Source organism: Argiope bruennichi, chromosome 2, assembly GCF_947563725.1.
Source record: "Argiope bruennichi chromosome 2, qqArgBrue1.1, whole genome shotgun sequence".
NCBI lineage: Eukaryota > Metazoa > Arthropoda > Arachnida > Araneae > Araneidae > Argiope > Argiope bruennichi.
In genome coordinates, this window is record NC_079152.1 from 42,957,023 (window position 1) to 42,984,127 (window position 27,105).

The 27,105-nt window shown below is 32.2% G+C and overlaps 1 protein-coding gene across 1 annotated transcript in view; it reads right to left on the bottom strand.

The window, feature by feature from the left end:
• Positions 1–95: 95 nt before the first annotated feature.
• Positions 96–27,105, bottom strand: part of LOC129961778 (glycoprotein-N-acetylgalactosamine 3-beta-galactosyltransferase 1-like) — a 64,999-nt gene continuing 37,989 nt past the window's right edge. Inside the window, exons 3-5 of the mRNA XM_056075343.1 lie at positions 5,561–5,876; positions 3,805–4,162; positions 96–1,517 (exon numbers count right to left, since the gene is read on the bottom strand). Coding sequence (XP_055931318.1) covers positions 1,287–1,517; positions 3,805–4,162; positions 5,561–5,876 — 905 coding nt within the window. The 3' untranslated portion in view covers positions 96–1,286. The remainder of the gene's footprint in view (positions 1,518–3,804; positions 4,163–5,560; positions 5,877–27,105) is intronic.

Consider the following 27,105-nt stretch of genomic DNA (forward strand, 5'->3'; position numbering starts at 1 on the left):
ATTTTTTAAAAGAATAGTGTATTGTATTTTTCCAAGAAAATTTATACTATGCAAATAATTCACATAAAGGGAAAAAACAAACAATTATTTTCAGAATAGAATTTTATTAGACAAATTTAAATAACACAATACAGGAATGTTAAACCATTAATTTCCACAGAATAATGACTAGATGCCCATACCTAAAATGATGTATGACTTGCACAGTGAGACAATTAAAACAGCAATAAATAAATTTCTATATTGTCACAAATACCGTATAAAGAATATTTTTTGATTGTCTTTTTTTTCAATTAAATAATAGTTATTTTTGTTTTATTTGCTTAGGTCAGTGAGCAACTAATGTAAAACTCCAGTTTCAAAATCATTCATTGCAAGACACTAGAATTGGTCAAATTATTTATAATAATAATAAAAACATTCAGTTTAATTTCAGGCTTTGAAGAAATGAAATATGAATGTTAGTTGATATTAACAATTTCACTTTTAATTTGTGCACAAATTTGTAAATGGAAGTTTTATATACAATATGGAAGTATCTTTCATGCCTTTACTCATAATTCAACAGATAAATGTTCAGAATATTAAATGTAAAGACAAATACAAAAGAATAGCAACAACAAAATGAAAGATATTTTTTTGAATACTGTTTGTAAATAAGACGAAGCAGTGATAAAACAATTCTGCAAATAATCATTTCATTACTAAAGTTGGTGGGGAAAAATATCAGCAATAAATAAAAACGAAATACTGTAAATAAGACAAAGAAAAGACGACATTCATTCAGGAACACAAAAATCAATAAATATTTGTCATAACTGATTGCATTATTTTCTTCTATGTCAGTTACAAAGAGTGGATATTGTAAAATTATGATTTAGAAACTGATGCAATAATTTCTTTCAGTATGTAAGTTTTAAAATTTATATAATTCAAAATGTTAATAAAACCAATATTTTATTTTAAAAAGGCTCCTACTATTTTGAACAGCAACTTTATAAATCCTCATCCCCGGCCCCCAAAAATATAATTTTAAAAAACATTAAAATGGCAGCATGTTGAAATGTGGAAGAGAAGCTAAGCTGCCGACATTATTGCAATATAAACAACTGATTCGTTTAGGACCAATCGTTAAATAGAACAGCACCATAAAGGACACTTTAAATACAATACTAATACTCTAGAAAAGTATGAATTACTATCCACGCGAGTCAACTTTAAATAAGAATGGATTATTTTATCACAGAAACTTAGTCATTTGTAAATAGCCTATTTTAAATGGAAGATTACGAATCTGTTGTGTGATTCATGTTGTCTAATACTACACTAGAGTCTTCAAGTGGACGTGGACTAGTAAACGCATTCGTTAGCATGCGCACCTGGGAAGCATCGAGTTGAGAGATTTGACTGCTGATGCCATATGGTCGGAGGTGGTAGATGAGGTATTCCAGTACATACATCATGTTGGGACTGACATAGTGGAAGGAAATTGCACTATCACTGCAGCAATCCATGCCCTGAAAATATAGATATATATTTATGTATTAAATACATCAAAAAGATTAGCATTCTCAGTAGAAAATCTTTACTTAATAAGTGTGCATAGTGAAATATTTATGAATTCTATAATCAAGCAAAATAAAATACAGGATTAGCATAAATGACTGATTGGATTTTGAAGTTATATTTTCAAAACTATTACTCGCAAGATAATCAGTGATCCCAAACATTCCATTTTCTTTCTTTTTCAGTTACAGATGTTTACTGTAGGAATCTTTCATATCAAGACTAATAATCAAGTTCATTTCATGTATTTTACACTGTCAATAGTACTCAGTGCATTTTTTTAAAAAATTTCATTGACTGGTTTTGGCAATGAGAGCTTATAAACAAGGTCTGATATAATGCCGTAAAAAGTAATCACTTTTAAGGTAAAATTCGGGAATCTTGGAGACCACGTGATGAAGGATAGATCAGTATTGCCCATGTGTCCTATTCAGCATTGTAGAAACTTTTTATTTATAAGTAAACGATGAATATACAAACCACAATGTTTGGATATGCTCAACCAGGATTCAACCTTAATGCTAAACCAGGACTGATGCTGTGCTCCATTTGCTTCTTTTGGCAAATATTGCCAAATAGGGTCGTCATTCGGCGTTGTAACTTGGAACGACCTATATTGCAACGTCTCCCGATATTTCCATCATCTTGGAATCGTTGACAAAACCTAGAGATGACACTTTGGGTGATTTCAAGCTCCTTGGATATTTCCATCAAAGTAGACCCACATTCCACATAATCAATTTTACCACGTAAAAAATCATCCAAATGCGTCCTCTGAGTCGGTTATGGTATGGCATATGGTATTCGGTTATGGCACTAAACGGCTTTCAGAACGCTTGTGAACAATTTTACTTCTTTGGCACTATTCTTTATATACTCTCGTCATAGTGACAGACTATCGACGTCATCCGACAGCGATCTGTAATTTGCATATTATTCTTGAAGATGTGTGATAATTGTAAAGGTGAAATTTTTACTTTAGAGTTCGATTTCCGTGCGATTCTGAATTATCCTTCACGGATTAATTTATGGGCATACGTGCAATTAATTTTTTTTAAAATGCTAGGTTTTAGCAATTTTAAACTGATTCATCATATTCTCACTTCAAAGCCAGTTAAAAGTTATTGCTAATAATTTTTCGGCATTTTTTTAATTTTCGTTTCTGGCAATGCGTCTTTTTCCGCTAGTGGATCATAATTTGTTTCACTTCGATTTCAGAGATTAGTTTTAATTTGACCGTTTAGGACTATTATATGTAGAGAAGATCAGGGAAGAAAAATTAAAAAAAGATAGAGTTGTACGATTAAAGGCCAGACGAGGCCACATGACATTTAATCAGAGCTGAGATATTGTTAATAGGATAACTGTCAGTCTAGACGGCAACATCTTCTAGTCAATCTAAGATTTGACCTCATCTCTTATTTAGACAGACTGCCAACATGGGAATCACGTTTCATACCAATCAGCCCATTTGTAAAAGTTTTTTTCCATTTTATTTCGACTAGAGAGAGGATCTGAAAGCTACCATTTGCTACATGCAGTTAAATGATTGATTCTCCCCTTAGACGGAAGGAGGTGTTATTGCTACGGAGATTAATCCAAACTGTCCCAGCTGTGCAATAGCGGCAAACGATCGCGCTGAGATCTGTCGAAATACAGCAAGTTTCTTATTTTTTTTATACTCCAAATGTACCGAATTTTCTACATTACTGAGAATTTAACTAATGCTTGCACAAAATTTACATAATAATAGCACATAACGCGTACATACATATAAAAAGCATTTTGTTAACAAACAACCATAATTATTATAAATAAAAATCATTTAAATTCTCCAACAAAGGCGGAAGAAATAAGATTTTATCCTTTCTTCTAAACAAAAAGAGGAAATTATAAGATATTTATGTTAAGAATTTTAATTAATGAGCAACACAAACATTCAGAACAATGCTCTTTAACTTCTGCGATAAAAAAAAAGTTGGATAATAAAAACTAAAATAAAACATTTATTAATGACGACTGAAGGAAATTTTATTACACAAGGAAATCGAACGAAAGTCAATATATATATCTAAATTTTCATAAAAATTTTAGGTCAATGTATTTTTCTTAACTATTTTTGCTTAACAGTTAAAATAATCTTCAATGTAGAAAAGTTTTATTTTAGTATCATTATTTTTCATCTTAAACAATTAAAATGAAAGACCAAAAAGAGAAGAAAAATTCTGGGTTTTCTACCTCTGCAGACTGATAGTAAATGTACTGCCAGTACCAGGAATCTTTTGGCACATGCCCTGGAATGAGATGGTGTTCCGGCACGAAGGGGAAGAACCTGCCCCGTCCGAGGCTGTCCCTTGCGTCACCGGCAATCACCCCCACGTTCTCCAGACACTTTCCCATCTCGACGTCCTCGGCGCCTCCGTCATCGGGCCGACACTTTTCTTTGTCGGGTAGGCCCTGTTCCACGAACCTCTTCAGTGCCTCCTTGCTCAGCACGTAGCCCGCGCCGCCGCTCATGTAGCCCTGCTTCACGTATGGCTTGAAGCGGCATCCGAAGTAGATGGGCTCAGTGGGTGAGTGGGACTGCAGCATGTATCTGCAAAGGAACGGATTATCAAGATTACCATTTGCGACTTTACAAGTAAAAGGGAAGACGGTGTTTTGCACACCATAATAGTAAGTGGACAACCACTGTCATTAATCACAGGAGTAATTCATTTTCTTAGATTGCCCAGTTCCACTTAAATAATATTATTAATTAAAAAAGTTTTACCATTTTGAAGACAATAATCTAGCATTTATTTTCATTTCATATATTCTTATATTTCTTGTAAATTACAGTGTTTTACGATTAATTTCAAATTGTCTATTTCTAACTTAGCAAAAATCAATAATTATCTAATGTTGGAGCATACCTTCCTCCCAGAAAAATCAATCCCAAAGATTATAAGCGAGAATAAGAGTAATACTCTCCCGCGTAATTTTCTTTCTGTGTAACAGTAATAGTGTCCATATTATTAATATTAGCATCTTGGGCAAGATCTCTTCAGATAGTGGAGCTCTGGCATTTTGCCAACCTCGGCCCCTATAGTTACTCTATTGTCTGCAAGTCTACCTAACTTCCAATTTCAGACAAGGTGATGGACCAGCTGAAGAGAACTGGTCATAACAAAAATTCAACGCAAAGAGAGACACGTTTCTATTCGCATGAAAGTCTATAATTCTATATATTCTATACCTGTAATTCTTTTTAGTAACTTTAGAAATGGCACTTAATAATAATAATAATAAAAAAACAAATATAATAATACCGGGCAATTCGTTTTCATAGAAATGGAATCTTAGTTATCTGAAATATTTTCTACTCAGAGAATTGCAAAGAAATCTATAAATACGCGGAAGGGATAAAACATGAAAAGAAAAGAGTACATTTTCTAGATCAGAATATCATTTTCTTCTACAATAACAGCAGAAAAAAGTAACTTAAAGTGAGGCAGGGAAACAGGTAAATTTAAAGATTCCAGCATTAAGGTACAAACATAAAATAAGAGCATAGTGTTTCCAGTTTCACATGATTTTTTTTTTTAGAAATGGAGTGCTTATTTATGGAGAAAAAAAAAGTAATGTTACATGAAAATAAGGCTTCTGACTAAAGATTTATTATATTTTCTAGTATAAATACTTACATTTTTTCTTCTTCTTTTAAACCCTAATTTCCTATTTAATTGAATAACCAAGTTTGATTGTATAGCTAAAAATAATGTCTTCAAATTCGAGATTAAAACGAACTCAGTATGAGCGCATAATTAACATTTGTTTTGCAGAAAGATTCAAATCGTTCGCAAGTTCATAACTGCATGTTTGCCGATTGCGATTTAAAGATGCTGCGTGAGAAATTACTAATATTTTGTCTACTAGAAGGGGACATTTCTTTGGTATTGCAAAACTGCGATTTCAATCCTGCAACCTATCAAACACAAGCAAGAAGAATTACCTCAGATTCTCTACGACGACGTACGTGTCGTCGTCCGCTTTCATGAACCAGTCAGCAGCGTCAAAGTAGTGTTTGTAGACATAGGCGAACGCCTGTTTTGTTTTGGCCCACAGGTGGTCCCGTCCCTCTTTCACGTCCAGCGCTATGGCGGGCAGGCTGTTGTCCTCCTTGGAGCTCATGAAGAGTAGGATGTTGCACCGCTTTCCCCAGGTGGCCTTCACGTGCTTGGCTTTGGTCTCGTGGTTGTCCGGCCCTGTCATGATCCAGCACAGGACGCGCACTTTGCGGGCCAGCCTCTCAGCCACTTCGGCCTCCCCTGCAATCAATAATAATAATAAAAAAATTATTCATCATTAAAATTGATTCTTTCAGAAATACAACGATCTCGCCTCCAGATTCATTAAGAAATGTTTCTTTTTTCTGAAACAGTTAGGTACAAGCCTGACCATTATAACCCAATTTAGTCAAATGAAAATTTTATACAGGGTACCGATAAATTTCTGGGGGTGATAGTTCTCCTTAAAATAAATACCTAATGCAATAGAATAGAGTGGTCATTGACGTAAAAAAGGGTGAATAGAAGAATAGAACATACCAGATAAAGCGTGTAGGAATGATTTCATTGGATATAAATAACAATATCAGAACATCAGAAATGTAAAAATAACGGTCATTAAATGTTATATGAGAGAGTGACTAACTTAATTTTTAACATTCCTTTGCTATCCAAACACTAACTAGACGCTTATAATGCTCTATTGGTCATTAGACGGCTAAATTCCTTAAAAGACGGATACAATGATTAGAAAACAGAATTAATAATTGTGATACCAACAAGGGTCTGTTTCTATCTTTAAACTAAAACAAAGAAAGTGGTCTCCAGGTAACTTTATTGCATATTTTTCAATAAAGATCTTTTCCCTCCTTCTTCCATATAAAATTGAGGACCTTGGAGCCACGAATACCTTGCGTAGGATTGGCCAACAATTGTTACGAAATACAGATTTTCGGCGTGAACCAAAATTTTAACTGAACTGATCAAAGAAATATGTATCTTGTAATTTTTTTCTCAGGCCGATTGAAATCAAAATTTATTACGAACTTGCAGTTGCAGCCACAAGATAACGTATAGAATTTTATTGATTTAAGTCATTCCGTTTTTTAATTATTGCATTTACATGGACGTGAAGGTACAAACCAACAGACGATCGATCAAACCATTTTACGAATTTACTTCAAATTTGATAACTATTTATATTTTAGATGCTAAATCTGTGCAATAAATTTTATTCATCTACCTCTTTACGCTTTGTAGTTATCAAGTTTATATGCACTTCAACTTTTACCAGACTTTTTGACAAACTAGACAGACTTTGAATGGATTTTGTTCAAAATTTAATAGAAATTTACAAATTTGGTTTGAAATTCATATACAATTTTTATCCTTTTAGCTCAAAAGATTTTCGAATGATCTAGTTCACAATCAAACTATGTTAAAAATGTGCTATTCGAACGTAGGGACGTCTGGAATATTGAAATACATAAAAGTCTCGAATTCTAATTTTTTTTTGATGATTAAAATACTTTATATTTCATATACAAGAAAGTAAAAAGTATAATTTGGCACACAATAAATGGAATGTTTATAACGATGCGAAATTCATTCTACACATTTCTTTGCTTGCTATTCAGAGAATCGCGAGTCTTCGGTATGATTCTTTCGCTTTCCAAATAGGAATGCAAAAATTTATCAGTCGAATTTGAAAATTTGTCGCCCAGCTTTGAAAGTTTTGAATTTAGCAGCTAACTTTCCTGAAGTTAGTTTAGTTTATTCCAAGTTAGTTAGTTTATTCCAAGACCTTTAAAAGAAAACATGTTGCCATGTCACAAATATGTAGTTATTTTTTGAAGATTACAATATTTCCTCTATATTTCGTATAAGAGAGAGTATACTAGATAATAAATAAGTAAAAAGACACTCACTGAAATTTACTGCTGTAAAGTACAGTGCACGTTAAAGAGAAATAAGAAAAGAATGCATTTTTCACCAAGGATTTGGAAACTTAAATATACAACAAAACTGCGGAATTATACGAAAAGATACTGGGAATAACTTGATTTTCTTATCAAAAGATTAAATTGCAAAAGTTGCGTTTCATAAGTAATACTGATATTTAACACGGATTACTTACTGCAATAGTGTTTTTTTTTCAAAGAAAAATTATAATTTATTGAGCTATGGGAGGTACAGAAGTTTCCATTCTACGCTTTGTAGTCCTTTTTCTTCTATTTGTTTAAATAATCAACGATTTGTTTTTTTATAAGTATGGAGAACAACAGAATAATGTGTACACTTGTTATTTCTGTTCCATTTATTCGGCACAAAACCGCAAAAAGGTTCCAAAGCGGTTTCTTCAGTCATTCAGATGAATAATTTAATCAACACTCGTACAAAAAGAAACTGGCGATTTCCAGAAGTTATAAAAAATAATAAAACAGAAAAAAAAAAAAAAAAAAATTGCTAATTACCAAATGAAGAAAAAAGTTTCAAGGTCGGCAGTTTACTTGTTATTATAACGAAATGGATTATCACTAATGAGAAGCAACTAGATTTTCATCGCATCCTAAAACTTTTTAGAAATCCCATTATAAGATGAATTTTCGAAGAAAATCGAACTCGAGCTCTAGAAATGAATGATAGGAATGAAAGCAAATCATTTACGCGTCAGCAAATCCGCCCATGCGTAAATGATGAGTTATGAACATGTCAACAATTAGCGCTAAAATTATCTTTCACATTTACTTTGAAGTTTTGCAGATACTACTAACCTATTTCCTCAAAAAAACTGACAGCATTTTTATAAACTCTATGCTAAAAATTGAACTTTCAGTTTGCCCCACATTTCAAAGTCTCAAACAGGAACCATGATATTCTTTAAACAGCTAAAGCAAATGGAAAGCGTATTAATTCCATGATTGGGTCAGTCAATAAAGGCATATAATTCGCCAATCTTAGCAACAGCAGATATAAATTAAGAAAAGATCCCAAAGGCGCTAAAATAAATCCATACATTGAAATGAAGTGTGAATATTTTAAGCTTATAAAATATTAAGTACACAGTATAATTCCAGGGCCTTGTTCGAGTTCTATGCCATTCATTTTCAGGAGCGAGCGACAGATCATTATCTTCGGTTTGCAGAGCTCTCGAACTGCAAATTCAGCCACTTCAATTTCAACTGTGTCATCATGGGGCTCAGCGTTTTAATTTCCGGCAGCTGAATTACTCAGTGCAAGCATTTGCTTGCGCAGTTTTCGCCCTTGCTGCGTATTTTTTTCCTAATAAGAAGACGTGACATTCACCCCTGGCTATTGATAGAATAATTATTCTACAGAAGAATAAACAGTACATCAGAAGAAACATAATTATGTACTAAGTTTTGTATGTTAAACATTTCAAAGCCTAAACGAATTAAAATGCTCGTTTAAGCAGATTTGACTGTAATACCAACAGTATGCACTAGGAACATTCATTCAAAAATTTAAAGAACAAGACAGGGGGACACTCATTATCGCCTCTATTTTATTGGATAATGTTTTTAATTATTATTAGAAAGATGCGTTTTTTTTTAAAAAAAATTATTATTATCGCATTAGTAATCGTCAAAGGGTAGTATTCAAAAGGATTTGACCAATAGAAGTGGTCGATGGTATGTCCGGAAGATAAAAAACGACAACATTTTATTCAAAACTTATATATGTCAACCGCTCTTGTCTGTGACCTTTTTTCAGCTTTCTTTCAGGCAGTATAATTTCATGTTCATAAAACTGATTTTTTATTGTCAATTAAAAAAAAAAACTTATGTAACGACAGCAATTAAAACTCACATAAAAGGACTAGAAACTCCAAAACAAAATCGTGAAATTGGTCTAATATCTCTTCGTTTAACAAAAACGTTGATATTCAAAAAGATCAACAGTTAACGAATTCCATTAAAACTATCAACAATTATTTTTGAGAAACTGGACGAAAACAAAAATTATGATCCCAGTAGCTCCAAGATACACAAGAATACACTGAAATCAAAACCCACAAGATAATGGCCTATCGCATCAATATGATTCCGGATGAAAAGGAACTACCGACACAATGCAATATATGCAATGTCGTATTATCCTATTTATGTTAATTCCCATTATCCCTTCCACATCTTATCATTTAAAATTTTATTTATTCTCAATATACATTCCTCTGTATTTTAAAGGTATTTTTATATTTAATAGATTCTTGTATTTGCAATGCCACTTTTCAACAGCCAAGAGGTATCTGGATGTTAAGAGCCATTGAATTCAAGAACTTTGCCAAGCCATTACACATCGACAAAAGAACTTGATCAAGTGCAATATGGCATCACATTATTGAAGCCGCAAATTATTTGAATCATTCCAAAAATTGTGAGAAGAGTGAAATGATAGTTTATATGACTGATAGTTCATATTCTAAATGAGGCAGCATATCCCAAATAAGCTGCAATAATTTTTAACGACAGATCAAAGATGTACGCATGTGTAGGGATTGCAATACCGGTATACCGGGATACCGAATACCGGTATTTTGAGCCATTTTACAATTTCGTAATACCGGTATTCACAAGTTTAAATACCGGTTTTTCGGTATTTACTAGAAATATTTTAAATTGTCTCCACAGGGATCGCCAACATAGCAAAATAGTATACGTTTTTGTTTTTATGTCTCCCCAACTGGCGAAATTAATTAGCTAATTAATGGCTTAATTAATTGCTTAACTCTAAATTAGCGAAACATGGATTATCCCTGAAAGAAGATATTGTATCTATAACGACTCATGGAGCAACAGTTATGAAAAAATTTGGAAAGTTGATTGGTGCAAATCAGCAATTGTGCTTTGCTCATGGATTTCAATTAGGAGTAAATACCAAATATACCAAAAAAATAAAGAATAGAAGAATCCAAATATTGTGGATATAGAAACTTCGGATTCCGACACTGAAGAGAGTAAGAATGAGAGTGATATTGACAATGAAGATAATGACAATGTAATTGTGGAAGAAGATATTGCTAATGACGATGAAATATTAACCCATCAAGAATTGCTTCCTATAATTTATAAAGTTCGAAAAATTGTTAAGATATTTAAACTTTCCCCTACAAAAAATTTCATATTAAAAACATATATACTAACTGAAAATAAAACAGAATATATGTCAATAATATATTCTAAGACACGTTGGAACAGTTTACTCCTAATGATGGAACGGTTTTTGAAATTTAGAAATCCAATCAAAAAAGCAATAATCAACTTAAACCTGCAAATTAATTTTTTCAGACAGTGAATTCGTCTTAATATCCAGAACTATACCAGTTCTACTTCCAATAAAACTGACTATAGAGGCATTATGTCGGAGAGATTTTAATTTATTAACAGCTAATGCAACAATAAATTTCATGTTGCAATCATGAAAGAACAGCACAAATCACTATCTGAAGAACGTAGACGTAGATGCCGAAAGAGCGTTTAGGACAGCTGGTAATTTTTACACAAAATTACTTTTCAGCTTTAATGACAGTACAACTGATGCATTATGTTTTTTAAGATCATATTTCAAAAATTTGTATTAGTACCACAGACTGAATAGTGATATTTACAATTTTTTTTTTGTGATTTAAATAAATAAGTTGTTCCTTTACTTTTTTGTGATTCTTTATATACTGTTATAATTTATAAGTTGCAAATTGTTTTTTGTGATATTTATCCTTTCTTATAAAACTGGCAAATAAACCAAACACCTGTGTTTTCTTTCATTTTCTAAAATTTCTAATACCGGTATTAAAACCGGTATCCCGGTATTAAGATCTATAAAATACCGAATACCGGTATTGAAATTTTGGTCCGGTATTGCAATCCCTACGCATGTGGCTTCGCTACTACCATGGTGAGGTGTAATTTTTGCGGATACACTGAAAGTTAAAAATAAATAAATAAATAAATTTGAAACAAAAGTTAAGATAAACAAAAAGGAACAATTTAATTAAGACAAAGAACTTTATTATGCCTTTAATAGCGGTAAAACACAAGTTACTGAAAGATTTGATGAAACAATAAAACTGAAAATACTGTTACAAAACATATATTGCAATGTAAAATTTATTAAATTGACGGGGAAAAAAAAAAAAAAAAAAAGGCATTTGTGTTATAAAGTTAATTTTTTTTTTTTTGGAATTCAGGAGGACGTAAAAATAGTTTCTAAGTGTTAATATGCTTCTAACTTATTGAGGATAAGGCGCTGGAATTCAACAGGACGTAAAAATAGTTTCTGAGTGATAATATGCTTCGAACTTACTGAGGATAAACGTTAATATTTTGAAAAATCCTTTCTTTTATGAGAACTTATTATACAAAAATAACTACTTGCCAAATTACAAGGCTTCATTATTTAAAAAATTTGGTTATGAGTCAGTCAGAAACATTTGCCTTTTATAAATATGGATTATTCGAAAAGTAGATAAATTTCTTTTTTTGTGCTTCTTGCTGCCATCATATTCTTCAAAGATAATCGAATAAAATATTTATCACAAACAGAAAAATCACGAAAACGCGAAGTTGACAAAGTTCTCGCAATTTCACTAAATATGCGATTTTCACAAGTTTCCGAAACTATTATGCTTTCACTTTCTCCAGTTGAAGATAACAATAGCATTATTTTAGAATATGTAGAAAAGCGTTTATTTTCTGCATATCAAACACGAGCTTGCCATAAGAATGTGTAAGAATAGACACATTACGTAAAGCGGGATATAACGAAAAAGTAAGACTGGTGAATTTATTTCAACTTGTTATTCAAATCTGTTTTCGGGACAGCGCGAACTTTGGTGCTGTTAAGAAGACTATCTTCTTCTTTTTTTTCAAACATTTAACATTCAATAAAAAGTTGCTTATACGCTTTATTTGAAACAAACAAGCCTTTTTGTAACTGCTTGATTAAATAATGAATTCAGAAATCTGCAGCAAAACTGATTTTAAGAAATAAAGTTAATTCTTTAAAAGAAAATTCAAATCGTTCAGATAGAATAATAAATACCCTTTAAAATCGAATTGATTTAATGTGTTTAATCCAATGATGTGATGCCATTAATCATAGGAATAATGTTGAATGTTTATATTCTTCTACTAGAAAAATGAAATTGATTTAAGATCTAATATGAATAATTGTAGTTCGTATCGAAATATTATGCTCATTCAAATGCAATTTTATAGGGATGATCTCTTTAACATTCAACTGAATAGGACCTGGTGTTATTTAATGTTTTGGAAGCCAAATCTTGTGAACGACAGCAAATGAAACAATTCTGCATATAAAAAAGTGTTAATAAATATTGTTTTATTCATGGAATATTGCTGAGATTCTAACAAAAAATACGATATAAAAAGTGCAGCAATTTTTTTATTTGATTATATATTTTGAAATTATAAAGGGGACATAGCACATGACCTTTCAACTGACAACTTTTGTATATTTAGTTAACTAAAAAATCTCCTATAGCTGTAAATATAATGATTAATATTCAGGTAAAAAAAATAAAAATAGGTATAAACTTTCTGCACGGATCTAAATATAAATGTGAAACATCGTACGATGCTTTGTATCGTAGATACATTTCTTTTAAATAACTATTTTTGTTCTGAAATATAATTTCGAAATTTAGAAGCGAAACCTCAGCAGTTTCTTCTCATTCTAGGGGAGGTTTTAAACTACGAATTTATTACATCACTGAATAATTCTTAATTGTTTTCTCTAGAACACACATCAGAGAGTATCAGACATTTCCAAAATTTATCCATGACCTCTGATTTTACGGACATGCAAGTGACATTTCATTGAAGGGCGCGTTTACAAATACACAAACAGATAAACTTCACTTTTTTCCCATATTATTCTCTATTCACTTCACAAAATCATACAAGTCGTCACAAAAGAGGTGACAAGTGAACAAATAAGATCGACGACCTCTACACAAAAATAGAACGCTAACCAACCATGTACTATTTCAATGATTCCCTTTTTACATAACTTTACCATAAGCACCGCCTGGATCGGACAAAGCCTCGAAATTGAGTAATTGCTGTACCCAATAATAGCACAACTAGATTCATACGTCTGCCAATAACCCAACCGCCCTTGGCCAGAAGCCATTGTAACCCTCTCCCCTCACTTTTCTTTCTTTCTTCCGATGAATGGACAACAAAATGCAGGACAATGCTTTTCACTTCCGTTCACCAGCATTTTCTCTCCCATTCTGATCATCCACATGATCAGAAGACACCGTTCCGCTTTATATAATATCCTCCCTACCCTCTTCTATGGATGACACCAATGAAACAGCCACACTGGAACGTGGTTCTTGTTGATTCACTAACACCCATGAGTGATTGGTGTTACTGGAATGTTTCCTCTTTTTTTCCACGATCGTCCTAGCTAGAAGGTCAACAGGAAGCATCAATAGACCAACCACTAATTTCATGATTGGAGGACATTTAAACCGATTTTTGTATTATTCTAATGAGTGTTATAACAGATAATGGAGGCAGAAAGGTATGGCTCGTTAATCAAATTTCATAACAAGGCCAGTTCACAACAAAACTGACATAAAGAAGCAATTCGTGGTAGCATAACAAGATCAACCTTCTTTATGTATAATTGAATTTCAAAACAGTGAATAGTACAGCATCATTTGTTGATTATAATTGTCACGACCAAAAATTGAATCTGTTTATGGTGGTATACATAACAAAAATAACACACAAAATTTAACAATAACAGGTTGACCTAATGTTAGCAAAGTGAAAAAAAAAAATGCTTAAAAAAACATACGCGCACATACACCAATAGTAAATATTTAAAGTTTAAAATATATTATTCGACATGTAAAAAAGGGGATTCAATAAACTGTTCGAAGAGTTTACCATTTGTATGAAAAATGTCGAAGTTTTCACGAGTCATCAAATGATACTGGTAGAAATGAAGTTGTGTAAAACTATTCAGTTTTGTTAAACTTGCACTTACATAAAGACTACAATATGACATCCTATTTTCGCATCATCGAATGCTATAAGAAAATAGAAGTAGATAGAGCAAAGGATTATAATATAAGTTGATAACAAGTAATGTCTGCACTTATCATTCTGAAGTTGTCCATCTGTCCATGTGTTGACTTAAAAATTGCTGCCATTTGATCAAAAGTTGGTAATTTTATCTTCTACCATCTCAATCTTTTGAGTAGAATACTCCAGAACAGATTCTGGATGTAAAAATTGAAAGTTCATGTAAAGATTGCAGTTTTATATAAATTGTTGAATTATTCAAAAACCATTTAGAACATTTCTATTTGTTGGTATTGTGATAGTCTTTGATTTGCCATTTCCTCAAATCCAGAAACAAGAATGTATCAAATCGGTATGTTTCACCAAGATTAGGATAAAGCGATCCAAGATGATAAGATTTGTCCCTTAACAATACTATTTTCTGGATCTGAATGGAAGTGAGGCTAAGCAGCCGTAAAGGATGCCAAAACCATGTTACTGTTAAGTTGATGGACATGTTACAAATATTGAGGGTATGATATCATCTCTTAAAATTTAGGTCACATGAGGAAAGTTCCCAATATTACCTCTCCGTTCCGGAAATAAAACCAGTTTTATTCACTTTAAAGTGCAAGTGCATACCTAGCACATGTTATTCATAGATCCCAGAATTTATCTATCTCAGACAACAAGACTATCTACTTTTAATGTCAGCGAGTCCAGGATTCGAATTGGATTGTTCTCTGTCCACGAGTTGGTCTTCCAAGTTTTGAAAATTTAACAATAATTAAACTGGCAAATCTTTTAACCTGATGAATTTTTTTTCTTCTTCAAACTATATAGCTTCATTATTTAACTTGATACAAACGTTCCTTAGCAGCGCTTAGTTATGTTGTTGATTCCATATGAACGTTACTTAAGTAGCTCTTTTCTCTCCAACTATTTCCACAGTACAGCTTAATATAAAAATTTTCACCTAATAGTTCCCTGGATGTATAAAATGCAAGCTTTTTTTGAATTTTATTTTACGGTGGCAGTAAGGAGTCTAACGACTTTACTGGTTGTAGAACATTATGGTTCAAATGAATCAAAAAGAGGTATAAAAAAACTGCCTTTTTACAACAGACTCTGCTTTGTGTGAAGTCAAGTAATAGGATACATGAAGAAAAAACATACGAATTTTTTGTTATTAATTATAGATGTTAAAATTTCAATTTATAGAGCATGCTTTTAATAATACAATGTCAACATAATTTGTAGCAAATAAATATACACGAGTTAGATTGACATATGAGATGGTTTCTTTTTTTCTCCATTGATCCATGGTTTCTTCTATTTGAGTGGGATCTTTTAAATTTATAAATGCTTTTATAACACAAACAAATGGATAAAAGAAGGGTGTAATTATTTTGAATCATTAAACGAATATTGAAGAATTAATTTAAATCTATACAAAAAAAAAAAAAAAAATTGGGCAGCAGCTGTTTTTACCGCATTCTTTAACACGTTAAATAATTATTTTCAGAAATAATGAAAACAAAAAATGTATGCCACTTATACCAAATAAATAGATTTATTAAAATTTGTATTTATTATGGATGTTTAATTAATTTCATTCGTTTTTATGCTAAAATAGTAAGGACAGCACACAAAGTTCAGAAGGAATGTTCGCAAAAACTAGCTATTAAATAGTTCACGCTTGCTCGTTTGAAGCACATGTGGCAAGGAAACAATGAAAAAAAAATAAAAAAAATATCGATAACGATTTTTAATCGTTGTTTTCAAGACAACGCAATCTTACACAAGTAAATAAATACAGGTAACAATTCTTTCTCTGAGAAATTTGTAAACGTAATACTTATCGGAATAATGTTTCGAAAAGTCTTTTTTTTTTATTAGACATTTTTTGAAACAATGGTTTTGAATAATGCGATATTTATGTCGGAACGGATCTCGCCATTCTGAATCATTGCCGGATTACAAGGGCGGCAACTGAGCTAGCACCCCTCTTTCCAAATATCTGCATCTCTTTCATCAGTTGGAGAATGCTTGACCTTAGAGGTTCAACATAGGAGGTGATTTTTTTCGTTGAATCGGGTCCGGAATTTGCGAATTTTCAGTCACGAAGTTGAAACTCAGCCTTAGGGGCCTATGAAGTTTCAGAAACCATTTTCAATTAAATCCTATCGACAAAATAGTTTTTGTTTTCAAGTTTTGTCTTTTGTCAAGAGCACGTTAAAGTTCATAAACATTTCTCTTTGCATTTATTCGAGTAAAGGGAATTTGAATCGATGCATGTAATTTTGTTTTTCATCCTCCATTAAGTTTTCATCCTAAGTTTTTCATCCTAATTTTGTTTTTCATCAATCCGAGTTTTATACCTAGTTACATTAAAACTATGCTTTTAAATTTAAAAAGGTATATTTTATATATTATAATTATATATTATTTTATAAATATATATATAGGAAAGTATATAAGCATTAAAGGAACACTAGACTAAAACCTGCCAAATTACCACCTAAATCATAACTAGCAAATTTTATCGCATGGGCCTGATTGGTAGGACGTTGGATTCGTGTCCCTTGGGTTGCGAGTTCCAACCCCGCCGGTCGAAGACTCTACATGTGCGTAGTGACTGGCGCACGTATAAATCTGTCGTGGTAACAAAGACCTTCATGTTGAGAGTAATACCACTGGGAGTACTGGATCAGGGGTGATCGTTCTCTAATTCAGGTCTAAATCACGATCTGTGGATGAGTGAATGAAAATGCATGAATAAGTCCGCCCCGTAAAAAGGGTTGTGACGTGTGTATAGCTAAGTCGTACTCTTGGCCCTAGATGGCGCTACTGAAAAAAAGAGACGCACCCTTGGCTTAAAATCACTGACTTCTAAAGTCAGTGGGCTTGTCTATGACAAGTGCCATTAGAAACAACAGCAAATTTTATCGTTAAGTCGTCAAATCTCAAAAATATCGCCTCGATTTGGCATCAAGGAAGATTTATAGAATACTTTTTTAATCACGTGCATAATAACCATGTAAAACAAAAACTGTTTATTTTAGACTCAATAAAATGTTTGGAAAGTTTGAAAATTTATTATGCATGGTTTTAACCTTAGGTGACATGGATTATATTTTCGCAGTTTGTTAATAACAAATAATGAAGTTGCGGAAACAGAATGAATTAAGAGAAAAAATTATCCCAGAAAATGTTGTTGTTGTTGTGTCTATGCATACAGTACTAGTGCAAAAGATTAGAGTCCTCCAAAAGCCTTGGTGACAAGATCTGCAAGTTCTGGAGCCCGATGGCTATGGAGGATTTCGATTGCGGGTGCTCCAAGTTGAAAGAGGAAACCGATAATGGCCTGGCAGTCAAAAACATGATCTGGAGTTAGTTGCGAATGGGGACAGTACTTGCAGATGGGATAGGATTTTATATTGGTTCGTGAGATCTTCATGCCGTTGAAATGTCCAGTACGTAGCCTAGCTATTGTAGAGGAAAGGTTTCTTGGGCAGTTTAGATCGGGGATTGTTGCCTTGCTAAGATGCTGGTTGTAGATCCTTCGCCTGGCGGCAGCATTCGCATCTGCACAGGTGACTACTCGAGGTTGGTCTTCGTCACGTGCTGCTTTTGCAAGGGCGTTTGCACATTCGTTCCCCTCAATTCCCCAACATGAGCTGGGATCCACTGGAGAGTGCAAGGTATATTTAGTAAATGGAGAAGGGTATTAATTATCCAAGAAAATATTTTGCTCATATGAACATACAATGATGTTAATAAAGAAAAACCGGAAGGGCGATGCATCACCCATTCACACACACACGGGAGAAAAAGATCAGAACACGCTCAGAAACACACTTTGATGAATCGAGATTCCTTGTTTAGTTATCTTTCAATTTTTACCATACGAAGAACAACTATAAAACATTCTTCTACTTCTCAGCATCAAGTACTCAAAACTCATTGAAATTTTAATGTTCGAAATTAAGAAAATTACAGATGAAAGTATTTTTTTTTCTTCCAGATAGTTGGAAATCATACGAAAGTGACAAACGGGACCATTCCAGATTTCAGTCTTCAAATCGCATTTATAACTGTGATGTCAAACCAGACAATAGTGGAGCAAAGCGATAACGGGAGAGCGGAATCGTTCACCCCGTTTAGCTTCGTATTTGATCGAGTTGGTATCGGCATTCGCATCTTAACATGGACATGTTTTCAGCAAAACTAAAAGATTTTTACACTTTCATGCCTATTGCTCAAAGCGCTCTTTTATTTCAAAGCTAAACACATTTCGCAACAAATTAGTTCGCTTCATATTAGTAATGCTTAATTTCAATCAAATCTTTTATGCATAACTTCATGTTTATTTTCCTAAGACTTTTTAAGCATCAAATCACGATTGACATTAAAGCGTTTTTATTTAATAATGCTATACTTGTTCTGTTTGTGAATACAGTCTTTTTAATTGAGTCGACTCTCATCACATTGTAGTGCCATTCAAAATTTAAATATCTGAGAAGACTAACTGCACGTTGCCTTCCGCAGTCATTTCACTTTCGAAATTTCCTTTTCAGTGTCATATATTTTTAAACAGAACTCTCTTCCAAAATTTTTAACAAAGAGAGCAGTCACATACACACACTTTAACGAAATTCAGTTTTCTGTAGTAGAGAAATGGTAATAAGTAATATTTAAAACATTTGGTAATCCGAACGGGTATTTCAGTAGAATAGTAATGTTCTTCTCAAAATGGCTATGAGGAAGTTTACCTGTGCTGTTGTAAAAGCGAAAGAAACTATTTCCCTTCTATCCTCATTCAGGAAGATATTGTTTCAAAGTGGATTAAATCACGCGTTAGACAAAAGCGTTGCTTCAGAAACATTTCTAAACAAAAATTATGCTTTTAGTGAAAATTTTATAAAGAATACGTTTTATCGTTAGCTGCAACGATATTCCTGTTTTCTGCTTTGCCTTATTAAGCATTATTTACTAATAAATGTTTATTTTTTTGCAATGTAAAAGACTGCATGCTTTTTCTAATGTTATTTGTCAATATGAATGACGTAAATGTTTTTTTAAAAACAAAACAGGTTTACAACAGAGCTATTTAATGTTTCCATGAAATCGAGGGTGGTCTTTTTCTTAACGATAAATATCCTATACGAAAACAGTTTTTCGGTTATCCGGGTTGATACAGACTTTAAAATAACTACAGAAAAATAATAGAACGTAGAAAATGCGCAGTTTGTTTCCAGAATCGATCTGAATAAGTCAAAAATGATTGAATAAGATTAATAAAGTACGTTTTAAAAGTACACATTTATCAATGTATAAAAGTATGTATTTTTGACCATTTGAATTACAAGACGATTAAAAAATAAAATCTACCTTTTAGTTTTAATTTGAAATTATTTATTATGAAATCTTGCAATCAATTTTTTTTCTCAAAGTCACTGTCAAGTGGCGCCACAAATTTGCCAAGGTGGTCAATTAATAGATTAGGTAATAATTCAGTTCTATTAATATATGAAACACGTACTGCCACGAGGAAAACACAAATTTGAAAAATCCAGCCCATTGGAAACGAGTGAAAAATCGAACAAAGCCTTCATTCAACAGATATGAATCAAGCCAAATCAAAAGAATACAAAAAAAAATAAAAAAAAAAATGTGGTAATATATTTTATATTTCAGGCAATGAATTGGTTCAGTCTGTTCTATCCATTTAAATCTAGCAGTCACGAGTCAAATTTCTGTCTTCAATTGCTTCGAGTCATAAAAGAAGAGTATAATGGTTGTTTAATCCTTTCTCCGTGAACTCGCCACAGCAATCGAAGTTGATCGGATCGGAGAAAGCTGTAAAGTTGTTTCGAGTCGTGAGCCCGCCATCGAATGTGTGCAGCATTAGGTCACGTTTTTTGTTCGGATGAGTTGCGGTTTGTTTGAACAACTTCGAAAGTGAGAAAAATGCCGGCTGAATACACCGACGTGCAACTAGCAGCTTACGCGCGATAGAGAAGCTATTCAAATATTTTTTGGGGGCAATCGACAGATGTGAATGCTTAATGATTTTTATCTAGATAATTAAAAAAAAAAGCGGCGTAGTATGTTTATTGTACTACGTAAGAAAATGATGCCATGCTTGACTTCCAAGAAAGGTAATAGTTCCAAGACATTAATGTTTTTTACGAGATAATATATTTCGGGAATTAAAAATGTTACAGGATAAATTGTATTTAATATTAAACGCACCGATATTTTATTATAGACATTGAAAGTGACATTATAAAACTGTTACTTGATCGATTCCAGTAGATTCAATGTAAAAAGCATAGTTTCTTTTTCTTTCTTTCTTTTTTTTTTATGAATTTGTAAATAACGACAGTCATTGTCACGATGAATAACAAGATATTAACCCCCCCCCCCTCAACAGGCAGTTACAAAACAAATAAGATTAATTCAGAATTAACAGTCTGCTTGTTGACATGAAGCAATAAGTCGAAGATCCGTTGAGCAAAAATATAAATTTCATAAGTAACACAATATTTCTAAATTCTGGTAAGACGCAATGTTAATTCTGAATTAATCTTATTTGTTACTTGTTGACATGAAGCAATAAGTCGAAGATCCGTTGAGCAAAAATATAAATTTCATAAGTAACACAATATTTCTAAATTCTGGTAAGACGCAATGGATCAACATTCTTAACGATTTTCAACTAAATTGTGAAAAATTATTGATTATGTCTTAAATAAGCTTTTTGGTTACATCCTAAATTTTTTTTGAATCACGTTTTACTGCTCTCACCGAAAAATTCCTCCCCTCTCTCTCAACTGAACAAGGTATCATAAAAAAAGTATAGAAAAAGAGGGAATGGGCCATTTTGACATTAATGATAAGTGCAATTAACAATAACTAAAAAAATGCGACTAGATTTTTATTTTTGTGCTGTAAACTACAATTTGCATTTGACAAGAGCAGTTCTAGATTTATATTTAATGAGGCACTTCGTTATTTGAAATATTCGGTCCTTTATAAGTCCGTTTAAGTAGTGCATTTAGTACATATTAGTCGCCTTTGAGGACTATCTGATTCGTTAAGGATATAGTTTATATTTAATTTTAGTTCAATACTTTAGATATAACTTCATTTCATGATACCATGAAATGGCTTAACATTATAGCAGCTTATTTAAATTGAAGACCAGTCCCATGACATCATAGCGTTATCAAAATTGTAAATGCCAGCTTTATATATTTTCTAAATTTCCTGTAATTTATTCGTCTAACAAATTACACAGATCTTCCTTAGCTTTCAACATTGAAAGAAGATCGCGCCATTGATGAAACAATAAAAATGGTCGGAATATCTCGGGCATCAATAAAACCAATTATTAGAATCAATAATTGAAAATTAGGGATTTTTTTTTTAATTTTCAAAATCCCCCCCCCCTCTCCAAAAAAATATATATATCAATATCATAAAAAATGCAACTTATTAAATTTTGAAATGAGTAAAATTCGTTTTGGGGCAATGATATTTTTGAACATTAAAAAACAATTTTAATTAAAATTCTAAAAATGTTAAACAAAACAGCTTCGAAATGCGCATTCCCACCTTTCGAAGATTATATATATACCATATTTCGTTGCCATAAGTCAATTAATCTGGCTTGAAGAAGGTCAACACACACACACACACACACACACACACACACACACACACACACACACACACACACACACACACACACACACACACACACACACACTTATTCGTATTATTAATAGAGATAGAGATAATTCATCACTCGGGCAATTTTTTTGGGCTCTAAGCTACAGTTTATGTAGTAGTGTAAATGTAAATCCAGCAATTGGACAAGAAATTATGTCAAATAATCATTCCCAATTCTTCAGAAAACATAGTGCTGGATAATGTAAAGCAATAACATCTAATTTTGACAAACATAATTTTTTTTTTATTGTTGTTGTTGTTACTTATGGCACTTTACAAGCCCGCTGACGTACTGTCAGCGATTTAAGCCGAGTGTGCAGTGGCTTCTGAGGGCAAAAGTCAGACTTCTAGCTCATATGAAGAACACACACAGATTCGCTTGCATAATGCCTTTTTACAGGGCGGGGGGGGGGGGCTTTCACACACCTCACAGAGAAAACACGGGATAGAAAACAACCATGCTCGAACCCGAGACGCCCAGATCACGGGGAAGATGCGCTATCCCTAGGCCAGGTAGCCGGCCTTTTTTATTGTAAGTTAACTGAAATATTTCTGCCTATACATTTCAGAGTAGTAGAGATTAATCTAATTCTCATGGCGAGAAAGATTTTCAAAATTTAGCAAAATGTATAAAAATACAAGATGATGATAAAGAATTAGGAAACATTTAGATATGTTGGATCAAGAAAATCATCAGCTATTTATTTCTGACGATAATTAAAAAATGCTGTTACCGAGCGAAACTGCAACGTCGTAGCTCCGCGAACACTTCGGACGGCCCAACAACTATTTCCTCCTCTTCAATGAGGCACAGGCGGAAATGAAAAAGGCTGCTCTATCTCCAATCACGTGCGATTGTCGAATATGTAACGACATTAAAACCCATTTCCTCCAACTGACCCGAGTTCATCATCCTCAGTCATTACGCTCGCGGAATGGATTTGTCTATTAGGACCATTTGTTCCGATTAGCATAATAAGAGAGGGAAACATAATAGGCTGCGAAAGAAGAACGAGAGAAAAGATTGACACAATAAAAATGTTGGGCGAACTTGACAGTGCGTTTTTACGAGTCATAAAAGCGCGAGAAACTAGATCTAAATCAGAACCAGCCGACATTCGTAAAAATGTTTTTAAGATGAAAGGGCGGAACAAAAGGAAGTCCGTAAACTTCAGTAAACTGTGCTTATTTGTAAAAAATATTAATATTTCGAACGCAATAATTAGCATTCACGTTTGGTGACACCTATATGGTGCCACTGGCTAGCATGGCCATTATTTGTTGGCGACATTCGAATGTGTCAATACTGTGTACGGTATTCTAGGTGACATCAACGTGGTCCATTGGTATCAATGACAAAGGATCGAAATATTTGCAGAAGGAGAGAACAAAGGGGTTATAGGTGCCCTGGTCACAAGGTTATGGGGCGCCGCAAAAACAATAAATAGATTCTATTACATTTTCAGTTTTATTTCACTTTTTAAAGAGAAACATCATGAGAGGTTATACATACAGACATCTTATAAACATTTGCTTAAAAAATCATAGGCCACGGATATTTAACCTTGCTACGCCACTGGCCATCAAATGAATGAAGACTTTTTTAATGGAATTCTTTTATTTTTAAGAGAATAACAAAAAATATATTATAATGAAATTGGATTATATATATATTTTCAAATAAATGTAAATAAATTACATTTATTTACACGTATCATTTTATAAAATTTTTTTTTTATCATGTCTAAATGAATTTGCGCCATATATTTATGCATTTTAAAGAACTGTTATGCAAAAATTCTCTCTCTCCCTCTCTCTCAAAAAAAAAAAAAGAAAAAAAAATTGATGGTGAACCATGAGAACGTGGAAATGTTAATGTCAGAAATACAACCAATTTTATAAGAATTAATAGGCATGTTAATCATTAATCAACAAAATTTCAAAATAAATAGATTAAATAAATCCGTGAAAAAAAAGTAAAAAAAAAAAAAAAAACCGCAAAGAAATTTTTTTTTGCCACAAATTTATTAAATACAAATTTAAGAATCAAAGACATATGGATATAAATAGAAAAACAATCAATTCACGAACCGGCGATAATTTAAACCTCTCTTTCTCTCACAAAAGAAAATGCTAAAATTTCATCATATTCTTGCATTCAAAAAGAAAAATTAAGGGGAGGGGAAACACTATACGAGTCAATAATTTTTTTAAAACAGAAAAACATTCCTCATGTCTAGTAAATATTTTTCAATGAATTTGAATTTTTAAGACAAGAATTTCACTAGAAATATAGTTTTGAAAACTTTTCTTATATAAACAGATATCTGCTAACATTTTATATTTCTACTGTTTTATTTTATTTCCATTCAATAAAAGGGAGAGATTTGAATTACAGAAATCCAGATTTTGATAGGTGATTCTAATAGAATATGGGACAATTTAATATGAATGAAAAAAAGAATGCCAAAAAACTTATAAAATACAAATGTAAGTATCAAAGGTATAGGAAATAAACAGCAAAACAATCCACTAATGAAACAATAGAATACGGCTTTGTAGCTCAGCTGCCCACAAAAGGAAATACAGAAACCGGGCAGCTCAATTCTTTCAAATACATTGCCTTTTTTTATTATTAACAAGCTGATATATTCGACGTTGACCAGGATGAACATTTTCTCATGGCTTTTACCTAGTTAAAAACTGAATATTTACTTAGCTGTCACAATTTTCAATAGAACATATTTCCTCATGCATCCATAACTGTCAGGCAGATTTTAAGCATTTACAATATGGCAAAATTTACAGTTATATAAAAATCAGCTGTTGACGGCTACGCATTATAAGCGTCATATTTGAATATATTTAAAATCAATACTTGCAGAAATAACATTGCATATGCAAATGAATTTGTTTTTTAAAAATGTATATGAAATTAAAATACTACTACTCATAAAATCATTCCATACCTAGCGGCTTTAATTTTAATTAATACGAGAATGGTAATTTTAAAAATTACTGAAAGTTTATCTTTTTAGACATTATTAATAATTAAATAATAAAAACTTAATTAGATAGTTTAAATAAAATGTCGAAACTAAATTTATCAAAAGAACAATCAGAAAATGATGTGTTTACGTGCGTAAAGGAAAAGAAAGGTTAAATTCACAATGTATCATAAAAATAAAAGAAAGTAAAAAATTAAGGGGTTTTTTTTTTGCTTAAAAAATACATATAAACAACAAATGAATTGAAAATTCCAAATAACTTTAAAAAAAGTACTATCGGAATATGGAATTTTGGTAAGAAATGTGAGATGAAAGTGAAATAAGCCATAAGACTTTGAAAAAATTATAATAGTTCAATTACAAAACAATCATAAAAGCCAGTTTTAACCGAGAACAAAACACGTAAACACGAAAAAGTGAAAAATTGGAAATTAAGCGACTTGGGATGCTCAGGCAGTACTCCTTTTTTGTTGAAACACATTGTTCCGGACATCATAAATAAAATTTTGCTTACGCATTTAAAGGTTGAATTTCAAGTACATTTCACACTCAGAATTCATTCGTGAAAAAAAAAAAGAAGTAAAATGACTTAACGGTTTCCTTTTGTTTCCGGAGCGTTAAAGGTCGGTCTTTTCTTCAAGAGCGAAAAACGCAACAAATGGAAAGTCCTGCATAATACTCTTCAAATCATTTCCTTTACAGCTTTCAAGTACATAATTTCTCTTTCAATGCCAAAATTAAAAAAAAAAAAAAATATACATGCTTTTATTTTAAATTTTAAAAGAATTCTATAAAAGATGAAAAAGTAAGATACAAACCACTGACTGCTCAGTTCATTCATGGTTATATATAAAATGGCAATAAATCACTGACTAAAGACTGGGGGGGGGGGGGAGAAAAAGAGGAGGAGGGAAGAATGACAAAGAATATTTTTACAGATTTTCTTTTTAAAATTTTAAGATTAATGAAAATACTTGCAACATGAACATATTTGTCTTAGAGGAAGAAGCAAAATTGCCTTTTCACTGGCTGATCGCATTAAATTATTGATTTCCAAACTTTTCTGACACGCAGTGTCCTGAGTAGGGTTCCAAAAAGTACTCTTTCATCTTGCAAAGTAATCAATAATTTTTGTGTAAGTTAAATGAAAATAAATAAAACATATGTTAGGTTGCACAAATATTTGTTGAATAGGATTTAATAAATATAAATCACTAGGATGGATCAGTCTGACGATTATTGGAAATTTTCTCAAATCGTAAGACACAGCTGTTTTTTCATTACACTGATTTTTTCGGTGAAACTTTCATTTTACATTTTCAATTTAACTCCATGCAAATAAAAATAAGTAAATGAAAAATAAAATCCTCTGATTTTCAATATTTATGAACATTATGTATTATTAAAAGGCGTCCTTGTGAAGGGGACGAGTCTCTCACGGGTACAACGGTCGAAATTTTGGGATTCATTGCCTTCAACAAAAATAAACACGTTCTCATAGTTGCTTAAGCATGACAGAGATATTTGTCGGATGTCGCTATATAAATTGCTTTCATAGGCTTGTTGTAGCAATTATTTACGGGATTTGTTTTCAGAAACTGAACTTTTAGTATGGTTGGTCTTGGTTCACATTAATGCATTGCACCTCGCCAGACATATAAAAGGAGTTTTACAACAGCA